Genomic DNA, 20,732 nt, shown 5'->3' on the forward strand with positions numbered 1-20,732 from the left:
ATATTCCAATACCCGTCTTACAGCCCATTAGGAGCTATTCCTCCCCTCCACACCATGTCTATGATCATGGCATGCGTGTCTGTGTCGCTCTTCTCTTTCTGCTTCCTGTCAGCCTTGAGGGACGTAGCTCTCTCCCACCACCTGCTCTCCATCCAGAGGGTCTGCTCACCACAAACCCAAAGCAAGGGAGCCAAGCAACCATGGACTTCTTAAACCATGAGTCCAAATAAAATTCTCTCCTTTTTAAGTTGCTTATCTCAAGTATTTTGTCACAGTGATGGAAGGCTGACAAAGATAACCTATTTGTGAAGATTTTCACTACCTAGGTTCAGGTGTGTAAGCAAAATACTTAGGCCTCAATTGGAAATAAATACATATAAAAATATACTTACCAAAAGAGACATGAAGAATTTATGAACATAAACGATTTGAATACATCCCACTTTGAGACTCAGTCTGCCATCTACTTTAGACATATCAGTGTAGGCCTGCCCTTCTGTTGCACCTGGATACAGAGTCATCTGGAACCTGAAGACTTCATCTCCCAAAATGGAGACGGCCTAAGAATGAGACCATTGCCTATTACACCAAAAGAATGTCAGAATCCTCATCACTGGATCACAAACTTCATTAACACTGAATGTTCATATATGAAAAACAACATACAAATTTAAATTTCAATATTAGCTACAAACATTTTACTTGATAATATGCTTTCCTATTTCTGTAAAGTCACTGTATTAGTGGTAAGTAACTATCACTGAGCTGCTCAGAAGCAGCTTTTCCAAGTCAGTGCACAGCATCATCAGCTCCCATTGTAACAAGCCGTGTAACGTGTGTCAGACAATGGGAAAATGCATGCTGAACAAACAAAACCGCGGCATGTCCAATCCAAATAATAAACTAAGCTCAACCCAGACATCTGCGGTAATCACCTGCTTGTGGAGGGACAGGACATCCGCGTTCCTGACGATGATGTTCTCTAGTCTGGCGAACACGTCAGTCTGCCGGGGTGTCACAGAAACGGAGGCGTCCATCCCTAATGGGGACACGGTACACAGCAGCATCTGTGAGTTTAAGTTCAACAATGTACCACCCGCATGCAGAGTGGATATAACCTACTACTGGACATCTATCTCAGTCAGCTTCCATGGATGCAGGAGGTCTAACACCTTCAAGTACTATACACATCTCATATATGAAAGTTGGGAAATTTTTTTAAACTACTCAGTTTCAAAAAGTTAGTGAAATAAATAAAACAGTATCATATCCATTAGCAAAATCAGAAGCACTCATTTAACATTTGGTATTTTTAGTATTTTTCAATACCACCTCAAACACTGATTATTAGAATTATTGCTCCAATAACTAGAAATAAATGAACATTATCTTATGGGTTGTGCTGGTTTGATTCAGGTGTCCCCCATAAACTTAGGTGTTCTGAATGCTAGGTTCCCAGCTGATGGATATTTAGGAATTAATGCCTCCTGGAGGGAGTGTATTGTTGGGGGCGGGCTTATGGGTGTTTTAGCCAGTTTCCCCTTGCCAGTGTTTGGCACACTCTCCTGTTGCTATTGTCTACCTTATGTTGGCCAGGGCGTGATGTCGCCTTCTGCTTGTGCCATCGTTTTCCCCTGCCACCATGGAGCTTCCCCTCGAGCCTGTAAACCAAAGTAAACCTCTTCTTCCCAGAAGCTGCTCTTGGTTGGGTGATTTCTATCAGCAATGTGGACCTGATTGCAACATGGGTAAAAACAACTATTTCTACAACAAACTATACTTACAGTCTTCTAAGGTGTCTGTTCAAAGTAACTGATATTCTCACAAGACTGCAGGCATGATGATTGCTAAAAGTGCTCCTCTTCCCAGGGAGATTGGCCCTAGAGAAGAGCAGTGAGGAGCCCGAGCACCACACCTAGCCCCCTAAAACATATCTGCAGGAGTACGTGCTCAATGGTGCTCAACTTTCTAACCTTGGTAACAACTGCTTACTATGTGTCAGGCGCTTGTCCATACATGTGTAAATGCACAAACCTAATCCTCACAACAAACCAAACAATAACTGTTACGATCTTCATTTTGTACAAGTGGGGTAGAAAGGCAAGTTAACGTTGTTCAAGGTTAGCCAGTGTCAGGAATTGAACCATGGAAGCTGTCCAGAACTTGTGGTATAACCTGAACCATTATAAATACAATGTTTTATTCTTTCATCATGGTGAGGATAAGAAAAGAGCAAAATGCTGTTTACAAACTTATTTTCTTTACTAACTATGCACAAAAGGGAAAGCCAAAAAAAAAAAATGTTAAGCAGCTAACTATACACAAAAGACAAGGGAAAGCAAAAAAATCTCTTTAAGCAGTAATAGGGACAGTCTCCATGCTGCGTTAGGAGCATATAAACGCAGACGCCTCTCTCCCCTACTCTCTTTCTGTACAAATGATTGCAACCCAGCACTGTCTTAATGTTTTCTCTTCATTTACCTTATAGATGTGCACTAAGCTTTGTCAAATGACTTCATGATATCTATTAAGACGTTTTTACCAGTTTATCATTAAATATGATTGACTTACTAGATTCTTTTTTTTTTAAAGTCACAATGATTTACTTGGAAGTTGTCAGGCCAAATGATGAACACAGTGCATTGGGCTGTCCACTAGATGGCAGACGTGCATCAGCTAGTATTTGTCAAGCACCTTCAAAATAACTTCTACGTTATTTTTCACTAATTATTAACTAATAACGTCACCTAGAGGAACCTTCACTACAAAAAATAAGTAGTTCCACTCTCCAGACCCCATGTAAGCCAGATGCACAAGGTGACGTAAGCACAAGGTCGCACGTGCACACAAGTTGGCACACCTGGAGTTTAACTGCAGTGGCTGAGGCTCTAACACCAATTCTCTCTCTCTTTCTTGTTTTCTCTCTCTCTTTCCTCCCTCTCTCTGGTTTTTACTATTAGATATGGACATATTTTGTATGTAAACATCACATGTCAGTACCATCTTTTCCCTCCTCCCTGTTCCTTTTCTGAAGAGGCCTTCCTCATTGGGGATACAAGTCAACCCCATGGAGATTGTGGGTCATGCATTATGGGGCAGCAGTCAGTTATGGGGGAGAGGAAATTGATATTTTTTACTCTGTGACATTCGTCTCTCAGTTTCAAGTTGCATTATTCTGAACGTGCAACCACAATAATAAGAGACTGAGCCCAGATATACCTGAATATTGGAAATGCCTAAGGCACATCTAATCAGCAGTGGATCGTAACAAGTTTACTTCTAGCATCTCAAAGGATATTTGTTATGACTTTGCATAAATCTTCAATGTAAATAAGCCAAAAGATGACTCCTCAGCATAGATGCTCATCTTGCTAGAAGCTAATGAAAGGAAACAGAAGGGCGCATGCCACAGGACGATTACTCACCTCGTATTTTAATATCTGCTATGTTACTCCTCTGATCACAGACCGAGACATGAAACACATTTAATTCAGCTGTGACCTTCAAGTCAAACGCGTCCTCTCTGTGACTGGTACTGGATGCTGAAAAGTAACAGAAACCTGTGATTGGTGAGAGGCACAGATGATGCAACACAAAATAATATCAAATTTACTAAAAGAAATCCATACAATGTATCCAAAGAACCAAAAAGGTTGCTGTTAAGATAACGTAAAATAGGTATGGATTTTAACTTAATTTTCAAATGTCACTCAGACAAAACCTAGCATACTCCCCCACCCCCCACACACACACTTCAGTAGCTGCCATTAACTAAATCAAACTGCCCTATAATTTGTTTTGCCTTTTGGGAAAAACAAGGAAACCCTCTATATTCGAATTCTAGAATTTGATTAGTCAAAAATTTTTATTCTGAACTACTCATATCACAATATTAGATCCTGAATAATCAATGAACATTGAAGCAGTGATGTTAAGTTCCTAACATCCACATTATATGCCACGGCGCATATATATAAATCAATATACATCTAAAGCAGCCTAAGTGTAGACTACATGACTCCACAGACAATTCTTAAGTAGATTCACTTTGAAATGCACACTTTACAAACATAAACACTATGTGTACAAGAACAATTGAGCTAGTCCAGGTGGCACATCCCAACAGTCCCAGCACTTAGGAAGCTGAAGCAAAGGGATCCTAGTTAGTGTGAGACCAGCCGGAGCTCAGAGTGAGCTCAAGACCAGTCTCGGCTATGTAGCAAGACCCTGTTAAAAAAAAAAAGAAAGAAAGAAAGAAAGAAAGAATCACAATTGAATGAATATCCTTAAATTACTTTAGTGTAGATACGGATTAATTAAAAGTACATCTTCCTACAAAAGTATCTTACCTGCAGGAAACAGACACTTCCTGAAAAACTGAAAAAGGACGGGGTATATCAGTCCTTAATTCCAAAAACAAGTTGTTTTCTTTTTTAACGTTTAATGTTGGATAAGCAAACCATGAAGGCAAAATGCACAGAAAAACCAGAACACTGTCTCTTTGGATTAATATTACTCAAAGAACTTAAACACTGATTTTTCACTTATGTAACCATGTCATAAGTATGTCACAGATACATTACAGGAACAAAAGGCAAACACTACTCTAAGGATTAATGTGTCAAGCATCTTGAAAACAAAGAAGAAATGGGTGTGGTAGCCCAAACCTGCAAAGTTCCAGCCTTTGGGAGGCTGAGGCAAGGAGGATCAGGAATTTGCAGCCAGCATGGGATATATAGTGAGATACTTCCTCAAGAGAAAAACAGGTAAAACTCTGCTACTCTAGTATACAACAAAATAATGTTTCTGTTGGACTGTTTTAAATGATCATATCGTTACATGAGATCTAATAATACTGACAACTTTACACTTAAATTATCAGGAATACAGCTATTATTCAAACTGGTAATAATCTGAAAAAAATAAATTACTAGACAGCTATGTCCATGGTATATTTAAAAATAATTAAATAGGGCTGGAGAGATGGCTTAGAGGTTAAGTGCTTGCCTGTGAAGCCTAAGGACCCCGGTTCGAGGCTCGGTTCCCCAGGACCCACGTGAGCCAGACGCACAAGGGGGCGCACGCGTCTGGAGTTCGTTTGCAGTGGCTGAAAGCCCATTCTCTCTCCCTCCCCCCCCCGTCACTCTCAAATAAATAAAAATAAACAAAAAATAATTTAAAATAATTAAATAATACTTGGATTAAAAACAGTCACATGTTCTAAATTCACTCAAGATACTTTATTCCTAATATTTTATAATACAAATCATGTGTGACAAATACGTGTGTGTGACTGAAATGCAAATGTGGTTAGAAATCAGGCTGTCAACCCAATACTGTGTAACTAAACATAACTGTATTTGTTTTGCAACTTCTTTTCTCACTTTTACTCAGCTGAAGATTAAAGAGGTGTCAGTGTAAATACACTTCTATTTTACGTAAGAGCTACAGTGTAACCACCTGTAAGTACATAACTTCTAAACACCTTTGTTTAAAACTCTTCAATAACTTCAGGCTGGAGAGATGGCTCAGCAGTTAAGGAGCTTGCCTTCAAGACCTAATGACCTGGGTTTGATTCCCTAGGACCCATGTAAAGCCAGATGCACAAAGTGGTGCATGCATCTGGAGTTTGTTTGCAGAGCCTGGAGGTCCCAGTAAGGCCATTTTCTTTTCTGTTTCTCTCCTCTCTCTCTCTCTCTCTGATTGCAAATAAATAAAAATATTTTTTAAAAATTCTTCAATATGGGCTGGAGAGATGGCTTAGCAGTTAAGCATTTGCCTGTGAAGCCTAAGGACCCTGGTTTGAGGCTCGATTCCCCAGGACCCACGTTAGCCAGATGCACAAGGGGGCGCACGCATCTGGAGTTCATTTGCAGTGGCTGGAGGCCCTGGCACACCCATTCTCTCTGTTTCTCTGCTGTTTTCTCTCTCTGTCTGTTGCTCTCAAATAAATAAATAAAAATAAAAAATATTTTTAAAAAATTCTTCAATAACTTGTCCTATAATCCTGTCATGATAAAATCTGCCTCTTGCTGAAGCTAACCAAATCTGTTCACTAGGTGAGTATCAGGGAGGTATTTATTTTATCTTTAAAATGTGAGTTAGCATATGAGAAGTGTTAAACTAAGACACAAAAGTGAATACCAGCTTTGACGGCAGAACTCCTGGACACAAGTGGTTTCAGCTCGGACTCCTTCTCAGAAGAGGACCTTTCAGAGGACGGAGTAGCAGATGACAAAAAGTTCATAAGGGAAAGCAAAGCTTCCAGATGAAGCACCAGGTCCAGGGATGAGAATGAGACCTAGCAGAGGGAACATTGAGAGGCACACATCAGACACGAGAGTGTGCGTTCACTGCAACGTACGCAGCTAGCACAGAAGGGTTCAATTGAGGCTCTGTCTCACACTTTTAAGGAAAGATTCTCTATTTTAACATTCCTTTTAATTACTACTACAATACTATACAATGTCATAGTAATTACCAGGCAGTAAGCACATACTCTGCCAAAACCTAGCACAAACGTTAATTTGAACTTCAATAGAACTCGATGAGTTCTGGCCAAGAACAGGAAGCACCCTAGATTGGGTACATGCACTCAAGTGGACTGAAGAAACGTCCATGCTAGCCCATGCTTTATCCTTTTTGTTAATCTTAGTTTAATCCTAAAGCCAATACTTAATTTCAACACTTAATGTCAACACCAGGCTAGATAACTATCATAGACTAAAATGAACAAAATTTCTTTCAAATGGACATTTGTATAATGACAAGTAATTTACATTTGAAAAACAATCTTTTCAAATTTTCTAAGACATCTATTTAAATTCTTTACCCATTTATATTATGTCTATTATAACTGCCACCCTTACTCTAATTTTAGAACTCCTATCTACAATGGAAATGGCCATCCAGCCATATTACTCATTACTACCCAGTTCTACAATATATTCTAGAAGACTTACCTTTAGTTTCTGTTTGGTATTTTCATGAATGGTTTTAAAATCTGGTCCATCACTGTCTGCCTAGAAATAGAGGATAATGACATTTCACACACTGAAGACACTGTTTTCACCTTTTCAAAGTCTATGATAAAAATAGTGTAAGCAGCTGGGCAGTGCACGTGGGAGGCTTGGGTAGGAAGACTGCTGAGAGTGTAAGGCCAATCTAAAGCTACAGAATGAATTCCAGGTCAGTGTGAACTTAGAGTGACACCTTAACTAAAACAATAAACAACAAATAGTATAAATACATTTCTTTTTTATGCAGAAGTAGGTTTCTAACTTCTTTTTAGAAAGAGAGAGAGAACTGGTGTGCCAGGGCCTCAGTCACTGCACTCCAGACTCTTGTGCCACCTAGTGGGCATGTGCGACCTTGAGCTTGCCTCACCTTTGTGCATCTGGCTTATGTGGGACCTGGAGAGTAGAACATGGGTCCGTAGGCTTCGCAGGCAAGCACCTTAACAACTAAGCCATCTCTCCAGCCCAAGTACATTTCTTATAAAGAACATAGTAAAAAAAGAAAAAAATACTGACAACATAAGCATGTGTCATTCATTCTATTGCTGCAAAAATTCAAGGTCCTTCTTCTACTCTGGAAGGAATGTTAGTGCACAGAGATCAGGGAGAGTCATGCATCCGTCTAGCCACATAGGCAGGCAGGGAGAACTTAACCCTAGACACCACAACTTCACTGTGAAAAGCATGAAAACACACAGGATTATCATCCAACTCAGAACGAAAGCTTTCATTCAGGGAGGCAGTAGCAATGTAAATGTGAAGGCACTGCAATAGATCACTTCACATGTCACGCAGTAAGGAAGCCAAGAGAGCAGGCAGGTACCTTGGTCAGCAGCATTCTCAGCAGGGGTTCATCAGTCACATTGGAGCAGCTCACAGTGTGGAGAGGCTCCCCTTTAGAGTCTAAAAAAGACAGAGAAGGCTGACTGTCACATCTCTTCAACACTTCAAACATCTTTTAAAATAGGACTACCCAGTTTCACAGACATGTTTATCATATAATTGTATAGAGGTAAAACAAACTATACTGCTTCATAATCATATGTCAGTAAGCCTGGCTTCAAAAAAGAGAAAGAAAACATGAAACTCCATAAAATTAAAAACAAAAAAAAGCAAAAAGCACTGGCCAGTTAAACAGCTAATACATTGAGGTGTTTCTAGGATTAATCTCATGTGAACAAACAATGATGTATTACAGAATAAAACAAAAAAATCCATCAAAAGTTGGGACCATTCTCAATACAGATTCACCTTTTAAAAATTATTCTACTAAGTACTTATAAACTTTAACTTCACAAGTCTCAGTTGGATAGCTGACAATTTACAAAGTAAATGCTGCAAGTCCAGGGTACCCAGGAACAACTTAGAACTTATCTGGAAAGAAACAAGACTTGCAGGTGATATTAAATCCCTCCTTATATCAACTTACATACTATTTAATTTTCATTTTATACATATTAATGTAACTGAAAACAGATTGAAAAGGCATATAACTTGAAAGAAATGAATGAGGGTTAGAGAGATGGCTCAGCAGTTAAGGCAACAGTTTGCAAAGCCTAAGGGCCAGTGTCCAATACTTAGTACCCACGTAAAGCCAGAGGCATAGGTGGCACAATGCATCTGAAATTCGTTTGCAACAGCAGGAGGCTTTGGCATTCCCCCTACCACCCACACACTGTCTGCTTGCAAATAAATAAATATTTAAAATAGGTCAGGAGAGATGGCTTAGGTTAAGGTGCTTGCCAGCAAAGTCAAAGGACCCAGGATTGCTTCTCCTGTACTCACGTGAAGCCAGATGCACAAGATAGCATGCACCCAGTGTTCATTTGCAGTGCTGGTGACCTTGGTATGCACAGTCACCTCTCTCTGTCTCTCAAGTAAATAAATAAAAATAAATTTAAAAAAAATTAAATAGGGGCTGGGACAGATGGCTCAGCAGTTAAAGTGCATGTCTGCAAAGCCTAACTACCTGGGTTCGATTCCCCAGCACCCATGTAAAGCCAAATGCACAAAGTGCAGCATGCATCTGGAGTTTGTCTGCAGCAGCTAGAGCCTCTGGTTCACCCATTCTCATCCATTCTCTTTCCCTCTCTCTCTTCATTTTTTTTTAATTTAAAATAAATAAATACAAATGGCCGGGCGTGGTGGTGCACGCCTTTAATCCCAGTACTCGGGAGGCAGAGGTAGGAGGATTGCTGTGAGTTTGAGGCCACCCTGAGACTACACAGTGAATTTCAGGTCGGCCTGAACTAGAAGTGAAACCCTACCTTGAAAAACCAAAAAAAAAATAAAAATAAAAAAATAAATACAAATGGATAAAATGAATGTAATCCAGGTTCCCTAATAAATTATGACATTTTTTACTTGCATACTAGGGACTTGGTCTCCTGCACTCATGGCATGGCTGTAATAAAACGTGCCTGCTATACATACGCAAGTGTTAGACACAGACGTGGAAGATGCATGTTCTATTTTTTATAAACTTTCTACTTAAGTATGTATTTTTTCAATCTTAATTTGTTGGAATTAGTATCATAAATTTTACCTAAATAACCAAGGTGATACAGTGTGTTTAATGTTGATTTAAGACAACTTCACACTTACCAGTGAAGTCAAAACATCGCATGCTAATTTTTTTAAGATAAGCCTTAGCAGTCATGTCATAGGTCTTCACTTTGGTTTCCATTCCAAGGTGCAGGATACTTAGCTCGTGTAAAGGTGTTCCTTGCTTTTCTGCTTTCTTCATTAAAGTAAGCACCACCTAAAAGAATAAGTTCACCAAAATGAACACAATCTACTCCATTAACATGCAATGAAGGAAAAAGTCCAGAATTTAATAACTACCCACAGTGATGGCAATGCGAACATATTTATGCCTGAAGAATTGCCCAGTGTTCATTAGCTCAGAAGGCTTCTGAAGCAGCATCACTATTTTCTAGTGGTCTTCAAAGGCAAAGTACAAAAAGGAAAGGAAGTGTGTGGCCTGATCCCCAGAGGTTCATTTGACAGAAGGCTTGTCTGAGGGCGGCAGCTGCTTAGGCCCTTCCCTACCATCCACACAGGCTCCAGAAGGCCCAACCTGAGCACGTGGGCACAGAAAGGGGAGCACCTGCGCACTTGGAGCTCAGAGCCCAGCTCTGACGCGGGCGTGGCTGAGCAAAGGAGGAGTCTACTTACTTAGCGCAGGAAGCTGTAAATGGGAAGCGGGTGGGAGTAATACAACTTTCTTTCTTTCTTTTATTTTGTTGTTGTTTTTCAAGGTAGGGTCTCGCTCTAGCCCAGGCTGCTTGGAATTCACTGTGTCATCTCAGCAATCCTCCTACCTATGCCATCTGAGTAGTGGGATTAAAGGCATGCACCATCACACCCAGCTACGGAGTAATACAACTTTCTAAAAATGGAGAATTCTACTTTTTCGTGTTGTGTGTTTTTTTTTTTTTTTTTTTTTTTTTTTGAGGTCAGGTTTCACTCTGATCCCGGCTGACCTGGAATTCACTATGTAGTCTCAGGGTGGCCTCAAACTCACCATGATCCTCCTACCTCTGCCTCCCAAGTGCTGGCATTAAAGGTGTGTGCCACCACGCCCAGCTAGAATTTACCTTTTATTCTATGAGAGCTGCTAATATTCGCAAAGGAGTTCTCTATCACCGTTCTCCTCCACTGCCATTCTTATGTGAGTATACAAAGCAAGTCCATTCCACCGAAAAGCAACACACAGAAAATGCTGTTTTCTTTATGAAGCCCTGTATGTCCCACGTACAACTCAGCCTTAATGTGTGCGCATGTGCACGTGCATGGCTTATGCCAGAACCTCTTGCCACTGCAAATGACTGTCAGATCACTGTGCCACTCTTTTGCATTTGGCTTTGTTTGAGGAGTGGCTAGGGATCTGAACCCGGCAGGTTTTGCAAACAATAAACTTTAACAGTTGAGCCATCTTCTTAGCCCCTAAACTTTCACAAAGACCCTTGCTTTATGTAATAGTCAAAGGTTTTCTCAAACATATCAATTATTTGTACACTTATCTTAATAGAATTCTGTTATTCACCTGATTTTACAAAGACAGATGAAAATTACACACCTCTTTAATTTCAAATTTTAGAAGTACATTAATGATATCTACAGATCTGATTTCTTCCACTCCAGCTGCTACAGTATCTTGGGAAGGACGCACATCTTGTGTCACAGAACTTTCACGAGGCTCTTTAATTTCACCTAAAGATGTTTAAAAAAAAATTCATTCACTTCTATTCACACATTTCCTTTGCAAATACTTACTGGGGACAAGTATGACAACTCTGGACCTGGTAAAGGCATCGGACATCCGCAAATGAACAGCTCTGGCTTTAAGAAAGCTCATGGTTTAGTAAAAAAGAAATACAAATGGAGTAAGTAGGCCATACCTATGTACACGAGGCAGGCAAATATTAACGGGCTCTATATCAAATGCACAGAAAACAAAGAGCTGGGCCTAATCCAAGGAAAGAAGGGAGTAGCAAAGGTGTCAGTTAAGCAGAGCTGGAGGACACTCACCAAGGAGGAGTCACTCCACCAACAACTAAGTGTGGGAGCTCACCCAGCTATGACGGGTCTTGCAAATAGAAAGGACTTTGACCTAGTTAAATCAAGAGGGATGGCACGGGATCAAGCTGGACAAGAAAAAAGGAGAGGGACTCTCATGCTACACTAAGACATCAAGGGAAAGCTCTGCAAATAGGGTTCTGTTCTCAAACTCATGCAATCAGAAACACTATGAAGTTGTCTTATAATCGGTAACTACACAACCACAGTTAGCAGCTCTCATCGTTATGTGTGGACCTGTGTGCCAGGCTGTGGGAAGAGCTACACATGAACTGCCTCACTCAATTCTGAAAACAGCCTTCATGTTCCTCGTTCTGCAGATGAGCACATTACGGGCTGAGGCAGACTCAATACCTTGCCCAGTGTCACAAAGACTGAGGGTGACGGAGTCGGGACTCGTCCGCCTGACTACACAGCCTTCACTCTGAGCACATCCCTCCTTCAGCACGCCAATGCAGCGCCTCACTTGACCACCAACACAGCACACCAGAGCCCTGAAGAGTGGCCCTCCCCTGAGGCCCCTGTGGGAAGACCACTGCTCCTAATTTGGGTAAATAAATGCATAGAACAATGTTTCTTATCCGCCATCTTATTTCAGCACTGTCCCAAGCAGAGTATGAGTCAGGGACACTATCCTAGAAAATACTTTACTTTTCCAAAAAAAATTCCTAGATACATAAATATTTCTTCAGTGGAAAACAAAGAGCATGGATCATTTTTAAAGACCCTACATAATGAATTTATTGAAAATAAATTCTATTAATGAGAACACATATCAAGAAATTAAAAAGAAAATCCAAAGACAGGAAGAAGGTATTTCCACATGTATACAAATACATACAGCTAACACATACAAGAATGAATTAAGCAAAACTCCCATATACCAATAAAAAGGATAAACACCCCAATAAAATGGCAGTGGTGATTTGGTTTGGATAGTCATGTCTCAAAAGAGAATACTCAGGTGGCCAGGAAGCGTCTGAGAAGATGTTCACCTATGTCCCTACCCAGGGGACGAGCACCACAGGAAGAGCGCTGGCCCGCAGTGTCACAGTGCCACGTCAGGGAGAAGACAAACGAACTGCAGGCCTCACACTGCCACTAGGAAAGCACACTGGTGCAGCCACTGTGAAAACTGCTTGAAGACTTTGGCATCCATTCCTGAAGCTATAAAACTTTACAGATGGCTCAGTAACTCCCCTCTGAGTTTGTATCTAAAACAGTCCAGCTGTCCTCTTTCTCTGAGGGGACATTCCAAGACCCCAGGCTGATGCCTGCCACCAGAAATTTTGGAGTCCATATACCCTAAAATTTTCCCTATACACATATACCTATAATAATGTTAGTTGTAAATAAGGTGCAGCAATAGAACCAGCAATAATAATGACATAAGGAGGTTACAACAATGTACTATAACAACAGTGCAAACAATCAGTTCCTATTACTCTTGTACTTTGCGTCATTATTAAGTAAAATTGGGCTTCCTTGAACACAGCACTATGGCATTACACTGGTCAGTCTGATGACCGAGATGGCCCCAAGTGGTTCATAGAGCACAGACAAGCCCGGCAGGTTGGAATGACATTTGTAGCCCACGAGTTATTTATCCTTATACTTTTTCATTTACAAACCATACTGACCACAGGTGACTGAAACCATGGAATGTAAGCCCAGAGGCAGGGTCCACACGCCAGCAGACACAGGCAGCAGCAGCATTCACAACAACTGAGTCACAATGGGCAAAACCTGAACAACCGAGACATCCGTCAGAGCTAAGACGGACAAGACGACAGATCAATTCAGGTAACTTAATGCAAGAATAAAAAGACAAAAACAACTATTATGGACAACGAAATGACTGAATCTCACCAATGTCATAAGGAAGCCAAGGCACAAAAGAGCAAATGTTTCACGGCTCCATTTATACAGAACTGACAAAGACGTGAAATCAATCTGCCTACAGGGTCACAAGTCAGAAGGACGGTGGCCTGTGAGTGGAGGGCGGGGCAGGGTTTGGTACTGCCGGGAAGAGGCGACAGACAGAAGCCTGCGAGGTGCTGGGGACGTGATCATGTTGACCGCACACGTGCCTTCAAAAATCACTGTGGTATACACTTTGCTTTGTGTACATGTAGGTCACAGCATAGTAAAATCAACAATGAAAACATACAAGGAAATATTTTCTACTTGGCAAATGGCCAAAAACTTCTAACACGTCCGTATAGAAAAACACCATCATAGGGAGTCCATAATTAACAAAAGGGCAATCAGAAAATCTACCAAAAAGTTAAAAATAATTTATTACAACACTTACTGATTTAATTAACTGTTACAATTTAATTTATTAAAACATTTACTGATTTAATTAGCTGTTCTCTAAATTTAAATTAATAAAGACTACATAGCCTTTCACTGGTGTTACCCTATAGATATACATGAAAAGTACATGTGTAAGGCTATCCAATGTAGCATGGTCAAGACTGAGATGTTGAAAACAACCTGCAATGCCAATTAAGTGGAGATTTGCTGAGGAAATTATTATGCGTCAACAGAACCTAATACCAGGAACCCATAAAAACAGAGGACAATCTCTCTCTGTCTCTTTGTTTGTCGCTCTCAAATAAATTTAAAAACAACAAAAAACAGAGGAGGAGATCCATACACAGCACATACCTGACATAAAATAGCTAATTCACGAGAAATCAGCAAAGGACTTTAAATACACACACACACACACACACACACACACACACACACACACACACACGCACACGGGCTGCCATTTGCTTAAAAGATAAGAGGCACACGTGCATGTGCATGGTCCACTCAGCATGCATACATACAGATGCACATACATAACAGCTTACAAAGGCATCTGATCAGTATCGTTAAGTCAGAAGGGCCACAATCATTTAAATTCTCTGGCATGTTTATTGCAGGGCAATGTTTACTATCCTTGAAAAATGGTGACTTATCAACAACTTCCATTAGCTATTTTACTACTAAGCCTTAATTATCTTTCCCATCTTTTGTTTTGTTTTTAGTGGATGTGTGGTGTGTGCATGCGTATGTCCCACGCAGCACACCAAGCAAGCACTGTATGGAAAGTGCTGGCCTGCGCTAGTCAGAGTGAGACAGTGAGTGTCCGTTTTATCACTTTCACCTGTTCTTGCTTGAGTCTGAGTCTTCGATCTCAGAGCTTGCCGGTTTTCATGAGCTCTGGAAATTCCCAGCTCTCTGCAAGTTTCTAGGGTTACTGATGTTTGGGTGCTAAGGACTGAATTCTGGCAGTCTCTCATGCCTCCTCAGGCCCTTCAGCCTGCACAGGCGGTACTCTCTGGCACCTGCACCCTTGTACCAAGCCTACTGAACCTGGCATGAAAACTAGGTAAGGCTGTGCTGCCACAGCTTGTGTCTTTAAGTGTTTTTGTATTGAACATACAAATTCAGTAATAACCACAGAAATCCACCACCGATTGATAGCCATCCTTCACAATGGCCTTCTCCCAACTTACATACATCAAAAGCAAACAGTAACTGTTTATTTAGCTAAAGTGTACCAACAGTCTACAACTAACTTCACTCACTAACATCTTTCTATATTCTAGGAATGCAAATCACAATTCATGACTATAGACTTGTCTATTTGTGTTTATTTTTTGTCTCATGCTGGGGATGTAGGTCAGTGGTACAGTATACATACCTTTAACATGTGCGTGACCTTAGCTGCCATCCTCAGCACCACAAAGTAAAAAATTACCATCTGTTTATTGTATGTTAAATTATAAATAAATAGACACGTGCCTCAGGCCACCTGCTGTCGGCCTCTTACCTATCTCTTGTATTCTTGGTTTCACTGGATCCAAGTGGTCAGTAGCTTCACCGAGATTTTCTGCTAGTATTTTGAATAAAAGATTAAGATCTTCTTGGTTTAGACTAACCTGGTGAAACAGATGGTTTAAAAAAAGATATATATCATTTGAAAATGAAATTTTAAAATAGAAATGCCCAGTAATGAAACAGGAGAATCCTAGTATCTAAAAAGTTACACGATCACTACCCACTCAAATATTTCACTACTTATTTCAACATTTTTATTTTCAAAATATTGTCTAGAAAAAAATATGACTTATAAGCCAGTATTACTACACTGACTTGTTTTTACTGAAATTTTTTTTTGGTTTTTTTGAGGTAGGGTCTCACTGTAGTCCAGGCTGACCTGAAATTCACTAAGGAGTCTCAGGGTGGCCTCGAACTCACGGCGATCCTCCTACCTCTGCCTCCCAAGTGCTGGGATTAAAGGTGTGCGCCACCACACCCGGCTTTACTGAAATTTAATTGTGAACAATCTGCTCACTTTTAAAGTATCAAATTCTGAAAGTATATAAAATTTACTTTAAAAAAATTATTTTTAAGAGACAGACAGGCCAGGCGTGGTGGCGCACGCCTTTAATCCCAGCACTTGGGAGGCAGAGGTAGCAGGATCACCATGAGTTCGAGGCCACCCTGAGTCTCCATAGTGAATTCCAGGTCAGCCTGGGCCAGAGCGAGACCCTACCACAAAAAAAAAAAAAAAAAAAAAGAGAGAGAGAGAGAGACAGACAGAGGGAAAGAGAGAGAGAAAGACAGAGGGAGAGAGAAACAACTGGCACACCAGAGCCTTAGCCACTACAACTGAACTCCAGACTCATGAGCCACCTAGTATGTATGATCATGTGCTTGCCTCCCCTTTGTGCATCTGGCTAACATGGGATCTAGAGAGTTGAACATGGGTCCTTAGGCTTTGCAGGCAAGCACCTTAACCACTAAGCCATCTCTTCAGCCACAAAATTCACTTTTGAATGTTTTTATTTTTACTTATTTGTAAGCAGGGGCTGGGGATAGAAGAAAGGGCCCCTTGGCACAGTAAACTTAACTCCAGATACATGTGCAATTTTGTGCATCTGGCTTTGTATGAGTACTGGGGAAGTGAACCCAGGGCTGTCAGACTTTGTAAGCAAGTGCCTTTAACCAATAACCCATCTCGCCAGCCACAAATTCACGTTCTATGTTTTAAATAAAGAATAGGCATTTTCCTCACTACTACAGCTATCAGCTAAGGACTTAGATGTCCCTAAAAGTATCTGTTCATATACAGCGTAAGAGGGGATCTGATATGACAATAATAATTTCCAGAGATGTCTACACTGCATATGAATAGCAGATTTTAAAGTTAAACACTTAAATGGAGATTAAATTCTACTAAAGAGTAATGACCTTGCCAGACAATGTCTCACTGAAACTTGTTGGATTCAGTAAAATCATGTACATTTGATCTGGACTCAGACTGAACAAGTCTTCAGTGTAAAATTTTAATAATGAAATTTCATTTTATTCATGTACTTACATTCATTGAATCAAGACATCCTTTAATTTCAACAACAGGCACCTTATAGTACCAATTTGCAGCTAGATTTCGATTTACAGAAAACTCCAAGTTAATTGGGTGCAATATCTGAATATCAGGATGGGAGATGCCTGGCTGGATCACTGTCCTGGAGAAAAGTGGAAATGACATGGATGCGCAATCACAGGCAGGAATGAACGACAGCATTAAAATCAAGAAATGCTACTTTAATGCTTACTTGAAACAATGCTACAGCTTGAGTGTTTTCAAAACTGAATTTGTAATGAACTTAATCTACAACCCACCAACAAGGACACATTAAAACAGTGATGAATAAGGAATCATTAAGAAAACCTTTTCTTTAAACCACAGATAGGTGGAGAACTGAACATTTTTAAAAACAAATTCACACAGTTGCAGAGATGCAAGAAATCATCAAATACAGTTATTCAAGGGATAGTGCAGTTTGAGCCACATTATGATGCCTCAGTCAACGACCACCACACGCACCTCGTTGCTCTCCCAAGACAACGGAGCTGGACACATCCTGTTACTTAGGGGATGCTGAACCTGCCATGCAGTCGTAGTGCAATATGTGACTCGTTCCTGTCATGTGTGTAACGTGTAACGGCACACACGATTGTGTGTGGTGCATAATACTTCCTCGGAGAACGTGCTTCCCTCTCAAGTCTCGTGTATATAACAAACGTTACTGGTTGGTGTTCATTTCTGCACATTCTCATTTGGGACTGTACTCTACTTACATGAGAAGTTTACCATAAAAATCTGTCATCTTACACTGGCAGCAGACTCATACAACCTGTGTGCACCTTGATTACGTCACAGAGCACACTGACTGGTCTACATATCTATGTTACTGTAAGAACACCCTGTGACGTCTCGGCGCAGTCCTCAAAGAAGATGTCCACTGTTACGTGAGGCATGACAGTATATAGACTGCTACTTGGACCACAGAAAACAGCAGTGCGGGCTGGCAAGATGGCTACATCAGTAAAGAGCTTGTCACACAAGCATGAGGGCCCAAGTTCAGGTGCCCAAAACCCACGTATATGCCAAGTGGGCATAGCAGCCCACCTATTAATCCTAGCACTTAGGAGGCAGAAACAGGACCCCCTGAGCATGCTGACTAGCTACAGTAGCCAGGTCAGTCAGCTGTGGTTAAAGAGAGACCCTGTCTCAAAATGAAAAGGTGGGACGTGAAAGAGGGACGCTTGATGTCAACCTCTGGCCTCCATTTGCATGCACACATGTGTGCATACAACTCCCCACCACACACACACACACACACACACACACACACACACACACACAAAGAGAAAATAATATTCAGAAAGTTCTCCTCCAGCACTATTTTCTTGACTTGGTTGATAATCATCTCTTTTATCCTGGATAATTAAATCTCCTTTGATGGCTTGTGAATCTTTTTGAGTCATCAGGTGCCACACAGCATTAGCACTGAGGACATAGTACGCCTACGGGACACACAGCTCCACCAAGCCACAGGGCGGCGCTCCTGCCGGGAGCTGCTCCAAGCCACTGCGCTCCTCACCACCGCCCCGCCCAGAGCGCTGAACAGAGGGGTGAAGAACTGCTTGTGAGTACAGAAGTCCCCTCAGTAATACAGGACACAAATAAAGGACCTGTGTGGCTCTGCATGGAGTGGTTACAGTAACCGACCTCACCCGAATACTGACTGTACCATAAACAGCATCCCAATATTAACTTCCAGAATTTAATCCTATTATGTTTAATATATGAAATTAAGGGTCTTTGTTTTTAGCAAACACATACTTAAGTATTTTAGGAGCAAAGGATCAAGGAGTCTACTTTCAGATGGCTTAGCAAAACTGATTAAAATCATAACAGATTAAAGTAAATGATAAACTGGTGAATCTACACACAGAATGTGTGCACAACCTCAAAGTACTATTTTTATACTTTTTCCATAGGGTTGAAAATTACCAAAATAAAAGGCTGATTTAAAAGCTGGTTCTTTGTAATAGAAACTCGTGTGGTATGAAGTTCTTGGTCACAAAGTATCACAGAAAGACGAGCACAACACTTCAGGCGATGACCACGGCTCGCACATACCTAGAAAGTTTCAGCTGTGTGAGCCGCACGTCCATTCGATCGATCACTGGAGGACTGGAGGTGTCTTCACCCGACACCAGGCTGAACTGGTTCTGAACTTTGATTAATCCAAGATCCACCACGATGGCGCTGGTGGAGCTGGAAGACTGCGGGATGACGACAACCGGAGCCTTCAAATCAACGCAGACCGAAACACGAAAACTCCGCCGTGCGAGATCCTTCACGCTCGTGGCGGCCTTTTCCGCAGCCTGGGCAGTGGCCGCGCTCACAGCCTCCTTGGCCGTCTGGAAATTGTTCAGGAAGTTCTATGGACAAGTGCACAAGAAAGTCAAAGAGAAAAACAGGCACATCTGTAAACAACATCATGTTTATACACATGCTAATTTTTTCCACTAGATGACTTTAAGTTGAACCCTATTTTTGTAAAGTCAGAGAGGAATCACTGACCATCCACAGTTATATAGTTATGAGAGTCACTAAGGAAAGCAGGGGCTATATGTTTTATAAATTTAGCACACAAGATTTTGACTTCTGTAAGTTCTAGAAAAAATAATTTTGGTCCTAGGCAAAAACCCTTCAGCGACTCAGATTTCCAATATGAGAGAGGGTTTGGCCTCTATACTCACATGGAAGCATGAGGCGTACTGAGCACAATGACCACCTAGAGCCTCCAGTTTACAACAGAACACTTATTGGTGGCTAAGTTGAAATCTAAACACATAAAGAGCAATTTTACCAAAAGTGACATAAGGAACTTCTGAAGATAGACGATCTGAATGCAGCCCACACTCAGTGACACCACACCATCCACTTTGGACATGTCAGAGTAAGAGTCCCCTTCGGTAGCATCTGGATAGAGATCCAGGTTAAAACGAAAAACTTCATTTCCCATGATTGACACAGCCTGGAAAACAGATGTGAATGTGGTTCATCCAGCAAAGTCATTACCTTGTTCAGAAAAGACGTGTATATAAACCATTACAGGAAGGTTTCCTTAAGTATGTTAGATTTTTTTAATAAAACAGAATGTCATATGCAATAATAAAAATTCTAAATATGTATTCGTTGGTACCTACTTTTTTATGAATTGTTTTAGGATCAACGTCGGTGACAATAATATTTTCCAGCCTGGCAAAAAGAGATTGCTTTCTTGACTGAAGAGAAAGGGAGGAATCAAGGCCTGAAAGAAAAAGTATACGAGTATTATTCTACAGATAGAAGATATTTATTTTTACTATATGTTATTTGAGGTTATTATTTTTTAAAATATAAGAATGACTGAACTCCCAATTGATAAATGTTATAATAGTAGATATGTTCAGTTTTATAAACACCAAGCATATAAATTAATTAAAATATAATTATATGAATTATCAGACCTCTGAGATAAAACGTATCCTATGGAGAGGTCACCTAAGGTGAGTAAATGGAAAGTGGCGAGGTCAGTCCCTTATACACAGCCATTCACATGGAGCTACGAATGCTTCATAGATCAAATTCAGACAAGGAGCTTTACTACCAGTTCGAAAAAGATAAAGAAAAACATTAGCATTTTGGTTTGTAAATCCATAAGGAATTTCATTAATCTGGGGCTGGAGGGATGGATGGCTTAGTGGTTAAGGTGCTCACCAGCAAAG

At 40.7% G+C, this 20,732-nt stretch overlaps 1 protein-coding gene across 4 annotated transcripts in view; it reads right to left on the reverse strand.

Moving 5' to 3' along the window:
• Positions 1 to 20,732, reverse strand: part of Vps13c (vacuolar protein sorting 13 homolog C) — a 163,087-nt gene that overhangs the window by 69,904 nt on the left and 72,451 nt on the right. For all 4 annotated transcript variants that reach the window (XM_004662514.2, XM_004662513.2, XM_004662516.2 and 1 more), the window contains 13 exons: positions 20,172 to 20,275; positions 19,832 to 19,999; positions 19,096 to 19,400; positions 16,984 to 17,131; positions 15,430 to 15,538; positions 11,098 to 11,231; positions 9,621 to 9,777; positions 7,840 to 7,919; positions 6,963 to 7,022; positions 6,145 to 6,301; positions 3,426 to 3,542; positions 936 to 1,039; positions 393 to 560 (listed from right to left, as the gene is read on the reverse strand). In XM_004662514.2, coding sequence (XP_004662571.2) covers positions 393 to 560; positions 936 to 1,039; positions 3,426 to 3,542; positions 6,145 to 6,301; positions 6,963 to 7,022; positions 7,840 to 7,919; positions 9,621 to 9,777; positions 11,098 to 11,231; positions 15,430 to 15,538; positions 16,984 to 17,131; positions 19,096 to 19,400; positions 19,832 to 19,999; positions 20,172 to 20,275 — 1,811 coding nt within the window. The remainder of the gene's footprint in view (positions 1 to 392; positions 561 to 935; positions 1,040 to 3,425; positions 3,543 to 6,144; positions 6,302 to 6,962; positions 7,023 to 7,839; positions 7,920 to 9,620; positions 9,778 to 11,097; positions 11,232 to 15,429; positions 15,539 to 16,983; positions 17,132 to 19,095; positions 19,401 to 19,831; positions 20,000 to 20,171; positions 20,276 to 20,732) is intronic.

The sequence above is a fragment of the Jaculus jaculus genome, chromosome 10, assembly GCF_020740685.1.
Source record: "Jaculus jaculus isolate mJacJac1 chromosome 10, mJacJac1.mat.Y.cur, whole genome shotgun sequence".
Classification (NCBI taxonomy): Eukaryota; Metazoa; Chordata; class Mammalia; order Rodentia; family Dipodidae; genus Jaculus; species Jaculus jaculus.